This window comes from Nematolebias whitei, chromosome 21 (assembly GCF_014905685.2).
Source record: "Nematolebias whitei isolate Nwh7 chromosome 21, NemWhi1, whole genome shotgun sequence".
Taxonomy (NCBI): domain Eukaryota; kingdom Metazoa; phylum Chordata; class Actinopteri; order Cyprinodontiformes; family Rivulidae; genus Nematolebias; species Nematolebias whitei.
Genome location: NC_056518.1, coordinates 5,721,079 through 5,729,563, shown reverse-complemented (window position 1 = coordinate 5,729,563; position 8,485 = coordinate 5,721,079). Strand labels below are relative to the sequence as shown.

The window sequence follows — 8,485 nt, the reverse complement described above, 5'->3', positions numbered from 1 at the left end:
CATATATATATATATATATATATATATATATATATATATATATATATATCAAACCCTCTGAATTGTGATCCAATTTAAAAGAGGTGTCCAAGTCTTCACCCCTGATGAAGATGTTACACAATCGTGCAGGAGCAGCTCCAGATGTCCTGCAGTCGCTCCCAGCAGCCACAGAGAGGAGGTGCTGCTCCTCGACACTCGTCACCACATTAATCTGTGAGCTGATCCTCAGGAGCTTTATTATCTTCAAAGCTCTCAGCTTTTCAGCTAAGAAGTGTCTGTGTGGAGTTGACCTTTGGCAAAGCAACAGTTAAAAACAAAACAAAAAGATTGTCTTATGGCAGGATACAGAATTTATAAAAACACCTGATTTTACTGTCAAGTGTGTGTCCTTCTATTAAAGGCCTATCAAATCTTCCCCCTCCATCACGGGCTTTGTTCTCTGAAGGATCTGGAGGCTGTGACATTTGTTCCGCCTCCCCACACACACAAACTGAGACATTGTGTGTGTCAGTTTGTGTGTGTTGTGTGTTCTTGGATGTAGAAGTCCAGACAGCCTTCTATCTGTGTGTGGTTCTGGAGGAGAAGCCCAGCACGAGTCACAAGTTTTTACGCTGTCAATTTTGATATGACCAGTTTTTCCATTTGATTACTGATCTCTCCAGGGACCTGAAGCTCCTCTGCTTCATAGTCATCATCAAACGTCCTGAAAACACAATGTACATTCAAGTAATGAACGGATTAGTTCATGTGGTTACCATGGATACGTGTTGTACTGCATACCCTTCATGTAGCTGGTCGTTTGCCGTCTCTTCGGCCACCAGTATCTCATACTCCTCGGAGGCGTATTTATCCCAGTCAGACGGCTCAGGACTTTCACTGTCAATGTCCTGCAACACAAATTCAAACAACACTGCTTCAACAAAACTAAACAACCAAACAGGATATAGGCAGAGAATGTTGTGCTCTGAAGCACAAGTACTAAAGGAACGATAAATGGACTGAACGTATTGATGTATGAGTGATCAAGCACTGATCAATCTTTGTATAGATCTAGTAGAGTGCTGTATGAATGTGTGTGTGGAGGTAAATGAGGACACAGATTGTTGTAAAGAGCTTTGAGCATCTTGATAAGATAGAAAGGTGTAAATAAGTACTGTCCATTTACCATTTATTTATACATATAACACATTTTTTTAATCTAATCAAGATTCTCAAAGCTCTTTAAAACACAATCTGTGTCCTCATTTACCTCCTCACACATTCATACAGCACTTTACTACATCTCTACAAAGATAATCTGGATCCATAGAGAATAATCAGAGCTTTATCCCATTCATACACTGATGGGAAACACATCAGAGGCAATGAGGGGTTCAGTATCTTGCCGAGGGACACTTCAACATCTGACTGCTGGTGAAATCGAACCCCCAACTTTTGCATTGGAGGACGACTGCTCTAACCACTCAAGCCACAGCCGCTTCCAGACTTTAAGGACAGTCCTGAAAGTGACAGTTCAGATCTTTTAAAGGTGGATTCTGACAGCAGCAATGTGTTTTGCTAGACTAGCCATTAGCTCATCAGTCTGGTCAGAATAAAACTCTTATTTTCCAAACTTAATTGGATCAAAACTTTTGCTTTTAAATATTACAAATACATCTATATTTAAGCAGAACTCAGCAATTAGTAATGGTAATGTGAACCCCACAGCGTGTAAATATGAGGAATCCAACTTCACATCATCACAGAGGAGAATAACAACACTTTATTTCATCAGTTATACTCTTTTTCAACCATTTATCACCCACAAACAACAAAACAAGTTGAAACTTTAATCTTATTGACAATTTATGTGTTTGCTTGTGTGTCTAATGCTCAGAAGCTTTCAGAAAGTACTCCTTGGGTTTTATCTACAATTAATTAGCTTTAGTTAGCTTAATTAGTCAGTCTTATTAAAGATGGCTGCCACAGTCAACTAACCTTAAAAACAAAAAAATACTACACCTCAATCAATTTTACAGGTATTGACCTAATATTTGTTGTAGTAGCTGAAACGAAACATATTGCACAAGATCTGTAACTAGAATTTTGCCATTACCTATTTAGTCAACTCTGTCTGTGTTAGCGCAATAATTCATGAGCAACTAAAGGAATTTTAATTACATTTTCTAAAAACAATCACAAAAGATACATTAACAACTGATTACCATTTGAAGTTAACTTAATTCAGGATGACTGCAACAGTCCAGCGACCTTATACTAAAAATGGCTGTAGATGTTACAAATATGCAGCTAAAGTTGGTTGTACTCGCAGCTGAGAGTTGTTCACAACACTCTGAGCGTGACATCTTGCGATAGTGCACAAGCTTGTGCAAGCCAGGAATGCTAGGCCTTTAATTAATATTCACAAAAAAAAGGTTAAATCATATCTGGACAGATTGTTCTTGGAAGAAAATGTTTTGTCTTTCATCTGAAAGGCTTCATCAGTCTGAGGCCTGCCACCGAGGTCTGTCTTATAAATAGCAGCTTACTGATGTGGTTCAAGCCTGCCTGCTGTGGCGTTCACAGAAACCGGCTTGTTATGCATGATGATCCATGTTTTAGACGGAGGGTGTCCTTTTTGCATGTGTAAAGACAGTTTCTGAGAACTCCACAGCAGACTTGAACCACGTCAGTAAGCTGCTATTTACCTGTATATGACAGACCTCGGTGGCAGGCCTCAGACTGATGAAACCTTTCAGATGAAAGATGGGACATTTGAAGAATCTGCCCAGATGATGTGATTTAACGTCCTTTGTGATTTATTTACCTGGATGACTCAGCTTACATACTTAAAAAAAACCCATTATATTTCAGATAGTTTTCTTCGATCTCTCGTTAGAACACTTTTTTCTTTTGTAAAAACAAGGAATTTAGATCAGCACCTTTTGAATGGCAAATGGATCTCTTTGTTCGTGGTCCAGGTATTTCTCCAGATTAAAGAAGGTGTCAAAGAAAATGTGAGCCATGCGGCAGCGCTTCAGATCACTCAGGGTTATTTTACCTGATGGGAACATAGAAAAAGGTTTGAATCCAGAAGCATTATTGTACGTTACTGATGCTGTCTGACGGTGAAATCAGTAAGAAAAAACCTCAGTGATGTCTAACCTGTACTCTCAGGTTTGACCAGGTCAAGCATCTGGCAGAGCAAATCCTGGAAGGGCAGAGGTTCGATGCCCATACTTTCCATCCTCTCACACTGCTCTTCATAGAAATATTCCAACTCATACATGGATAGGACACCATCTCCATCCACATCCATGCAGCGGAACCAGTACTCTATACTGGAAAAACAAAGGCAAAGACAGAAAATAACATGAAATAAGGACGCAGCAGGGCTGACAGGGTCAGTGGTTGTTGAATATTTATCAGCAACAAACAGTGACTGAAAATACCCGTATAATATGCACCAATAAAATAGGTGCTCAGCCACACACGTGCTTTTACCTGGTGGGATTCTTCTTGTCTTCCTCAGACATGAGGAACCAGACAAACTCAGCATAACTCATCCGGCCTTCTTTCTGCACAGCATTACCCCTGGAAACCAAACAAAGACGTTCACTTTCAGCTTTCAGGGTGAAGTAATCAGTTTGTGTGTGTTAATGGACACTTACCGAGTGACAGCCCCGGAAAACAGCCTTTCAATGATTCTGTTTGAGGACGCTGTCAGGGGTTAGAACGACAAATCATTAAGTGGGCGCTGATAGACCAAACAAACTAACTTAGTGAACAGATACACACATTTTGTACCAGGCTAAACAAAGTTTTTAATTAGGACATGTAGATAGTGCTACTTTGAAGAGATATACTTTTTGAAGTGGGCTTCTGTGGAAAGATTTTGTATAATAAGGATATGGATTTTTGGGGCGGCTGTGGCTGAGTGGTTAGAGCAGTCGTCCTCCAATGCGAGAGTTGGGGGTTCGAATCCACCAGCAGTCAAATGTCGAAGTGTCCCTGGGCAAGACACTGAACCCCTCATAGCCTCTGATGTGTGCCCCATCGGTGTATGAATGTGATCTAAAGCACTGATTAGTCTCTTTAGAATGATTTGTTCAATTAGCTTGGTAGAGATCTAGTAGAGTGCTGTATGAATTGGTAAATGAGGCACAGATTGTAGTGTAAAGTGCTTTGAGTATTTTGAAATAAGATAGAAAGGCGCTATATAAGTACAGTCCATTTACCATTTACCATTTTTCAAAATCTTTCCACAGATAGATGTTCCAGATAGCTCTTTGAACAAGCTCCATTTAGAGAAATAGACTTAGTGACCAGTGCGAGTATGGCTATAACCAAAATGGACTGCGGTCATCAAACAACTCCAGTTTCAAAATCTTTGTAGAGGTTTGTTTAAATGCTATTTTATACATTTTCTATATTTCTGACTAGTAGCTCACAGTCTGGTCAGAATTAAACTCTTTTTCTCCAAACTGGGGTCATTCAAAGGTAACAACTGCTATAATTCATTCAATTTCATTCAATTTTCAGGTCTCTCTTGTAAATGAGTCCTCGAGGCTCAATGGGATTTACCTGTCTAAATAAAGGTTGAATGAATAATAATAATTGTACATAACCTTTTCAATAGAACCCCACTTCTAAAGGTCTGAATTACCCCTTTAAAGGGATGGTCATTTCTGAAATGATGTCACTGCACAGAGTACGGCGGAAAATCTCAAATATTTGTTCAGGCTAGGCTAAGGGCTAGCCAAATGTGTTGCTTATCATCAACACAATTGCTGTTCAAACCAGAAAACAGAAATAAACTTAACAAAATGTCACGTGTGAAAGTGTAGTGGTTTAATATTAGATAATGTAGCATTTTTATATCAATTTGTTTTAGAAAAATAATTGTTTTATAAGCATGAAAAATCATATAAAATGACTGGTCATGCTAAACATTAGCCTAGCCTGGACAAAGACTTTGGCTTTTTTCTTCATTGTTTGTGCTCTATGATAGGGTGACCAGATGTCCAGGGACAGTCCCCGTTTTGGACGACCTGTCCCCGGCTAAAGCTGTCCCCAGAAACATCTCCGATTTTAGTCTTTTATGAATCAGGAAAAAAATGTTGCGTGTAGACTGTTATTACAGCAGCTGAGTAGAAAGTGTTAGTAGGCACAACAACAGCTGTTACTGTAGCTGTTAACATTACAGACAGAGAAGAAGAAGAGCCGAGCGTGCCACCTTTAAACCAAAGAAGAAGAAGACCACAGTGAAGTTAGTTTAGTTTTACGTTGGACATTGGCTATTTGTGCTCTGCAGGCAGTCTGATGTGGGTCAGCTGCGCTCGGTCTGCTCTCCCTCCGAGGAGTCGACAACATTCGCTTAGGGACCGTCAACAAATTACCCAACCAAAAACTCTTGAGAAACAGGAATTAATATCTTTTACGTCATGTGACCCACTGACACAGAGCTAATGTTAAATTACTCTACTAGACCTGACAGATGAGACAACTCATTTATGATTTTAATGCATTTACTATTTTTACATAATTCTTTTGTTCAAAATTAATTTATTAATTCAGCTTTTATTTATACAGGTTAGATTCATTGAGTCATGAGGACTCATTTACAAGAGAGACCTATTTAACTGATGGTTTAATTGATTCCTTCCTTATAAAGGAAGTTTCACTGATGTGAAACGTCAATCTGTCAATATGCGTTTGATTACTCTGGAAGGACCCGGAGGTGTGACAAAAAAATTAATTTTGAAACTGAAACTGAATTATAAAACTGAATTTTCAAAGCAAATTAATTCAGTTTCTGATGGTAAAAGTTTCAGCCCATATCAAACCACTTGTGCCGTGCTCTCTAAAATAGTTATAGAATCAAGTGTTTAATTATGGAGGTAAACATAGATATTTAACAACCCGTTAAAATACACCAGAATGCAGGAAATGACATCTACATTATTCAAAATGTTCTGGGGGAGGACATCCAGACCCGTGTGCCCCCCCCCCCCCCCCAATTACAATTGTTTCTGACACCAATGCTACTACTATGACTTTATTTGTTTTATTACTCTTAGGAAATGTGTGTAAAGGCACAATTCTGCTGCTACATTAGATTTTTATTGTTTAAACATGAATAAAAATGTAAAAATGAATAAAACTGTAACTGTCCCTGTTTCTTCATTGCCTGTTGATAACATTTTATTATTTTGTGTCTCCGAGCTGGAAAAGTTCCCAGATATAATTTCAGAAATCTGGTCACCTTAATCTGTGAGTGATAAGTTATTAATTATTGATAACGATTTAACAAAACCTCTATTCAAACATAACCAGACTATTCTGTAAGCAAAAGGCACTTAGCTAAGTGTGTGATCTTTAGAACAGCACATGCAGTTCACATGAACGTTGTCCAGAAAATCTAAACAGATTCAGCTGAACATGTATTTTCTTTTTTAGTTTTTTAATAATAATGATGCTCGCAAAAAGTTTTCTTAAACATTTTGCACACCATCCCAATACTTTTTATCAGTCAGCATTTGCTGTATTTTTTGTACTCCAAGTACAGTGTAATTATTATGCAAACAAAACAAGAGTACCACCGGTACCACCAGTATGTAATAATTCATCAGCAAATTGTTCAATTAATCAAATGGTCTGTACTTATATAGCGCCTTTCTATCTTATTTCAAGATACTCAAAGCACTTTACACTACAATCTGTGTCCTCATTTACCCGTTCATACAGCACTCTACTAGATATCTACAAAGCTAATTGAACAAATCATTCATCAGTGCTTTATCACATTCATACACTGATGGGACACACATCAGAGGCAACGAGGGGTTCAGTGTCTTGCCCAGGAACACTTCGACATGTGACTGCTGGTGGACTCGAACCCCCAACTCTCGCATTGGAGGATGACTGCTCTAACCACTCAGCCACAGTCGCCCCTGAGTTCTAAGTTCAAAGCATAAATTCTCTCACACAACAATCCTGAATAAATGTGTCAATGGAGTGTAAACATGACTGTAGTGGGATGAAAGGTCATTTTCACTGACAGTGACGTTGTTCGTGGTGTAAATCAACAAACAGTTCAGTTAAAGAACATGAAACTGCAAATATCAGTTTCAATGTGAAGAACACTCTTCACGTGTTGATGACAGACTATCCAAACCATTTTATGATCTGAGCAGTACATTTGGAAGAGGTCTGGATAAAAATAAGACCTGTTTTGGAGCCAACGTTTGACATTTTCTTACCTAAACATTCTTGGAGTTATACGATGGACAACTTACTGTTACTGTGTATTGTTTTATTGCTGTATTACTGTGTATTGTTTTATTGCTGTATTACTGTGTATTGTTTAATTGCAGTATTACTGTGTATTGTTTTATTGATGTATTACTGTGTATTGTTTATATGCTGTATTACTGTGTACTTGAATGCTTGTTAAACCTGCAACAGACTAACCAGTCTAATCTCCAGGAACTGGGCAGCATGTTGTTTTCAGTCAAACAAGGGATGACTCAGCTCCTGCCACCTGCTGCAACACCTACACCTGAGGTCAGTCTTCATATTTCTAATCCTACCCAAATGACCACCACAGAGCAAAATTTAAAACAAGCAGAACTTTTTTGTGGAGAGCCTGAAATGTGTGGGGGTTTTGTACTTCAGTGCGAACTAACGTTTCAGAGAGCACCCAGTCTTTATTCTTCAGATGCTGCTAAAATCTCCTTTTTCATCACTCAGCTAAAGGGGGACGCATTACATTGAGCTCATGCTCATTTATCCTCTCACCCTGTCAGTACCTTAAGCTTTTCCTCCCTTTTAGAAGATTTCAAGTGCGTGTTCGATCAACCTCCAACGAGCAGAAGCAGTAAAACGTCTACTCACCCTTCGACAAGGCAGACGCTCTGTTACGGCTCATGCTCTGGAGTTCAGAATCACCGCCGCCCGAACCGGATGGGGAGAGGTCGCACTCAGAGGTACCTTCCTACATTCTCTCTCCAACTCCATAAGAGACCATTTAGCGGCACTAGATGAACCACAAAGTTTGGATGAGCTAATTCAGTTAGCCACATGTATTGATAACCAACTACAAGAACAAAGGTGGGAGAGAAACTATGATTCCCAGATCCAAAAAAGTTCAATCTGGTCCTCTGGACATTCAAAAAAAACCAAAAAAACAAAACAAAGCAAAAAAAATCTAGAAACGTTTCGTCTCTCATCCAAGAGACTTCCTCAGTCTGAGGTGCTGTTTTCAGCTCAGTCTCTTAAATAGCACCTTCTCAGAGTGGATCAACCAGTTTGCTGCTGACAACCAAAACCAGCTGATCACATGCTCAAGAAGGACCATCAGCCTAACAATGGATCATTAGCACACTGATGGCTGTTTACTATTCACAGAGGGCTGAGTGATACTAGCAATCACAGCATTGTAAGAGGGGGACAGTTGAACCCGGAGGCCTCCACCCCTGTTTAATGATGGACGATTTCTTTTCAC

General features: G+C 39.1%; 1 protein-coding gene across 1 annotated transcript in view; it reads right to left on the bottom strand.

Moving 5' to 3' along the window:
* Nucleotides 1–116: 116 nt before the first annotated feature.
* The window catches only part of LOC119427640 (serine/threonine-protein phosphatase 2A regulatory subunit B'' subunit alpha), a 111,191-nt gene continuing 102,822 nt past the window's right edge, over nt 117–8,485 (bottom strand). The window contains exons 6-11 of the mRNA XM_037695278.1: nt 3,651–3,699; nt 3,484–3,573; nt 3,145–3,320; nt 2,922–3,040; nt 781–887; nt 117–703 (exon numbers count right to left, since the gene is read on the bottom strand). Coding sequence (XP_037551206.1) covers nt 607–703; nt 781–887; nt 2,922–3,040; nt 3,145–3,320; nt 3,484–3,573; nt 3,651–3,699 — 638 coding nt within the window. The 3' untranslated portion in view covers nt 117–606. The remainder of the gene's footprint in view (nt 704–780; nt 888–2,921; nt 3,041–3,144; nt 3,321–3,483; nt 3,574–3,650; nt 3,700–8,485) is intronic.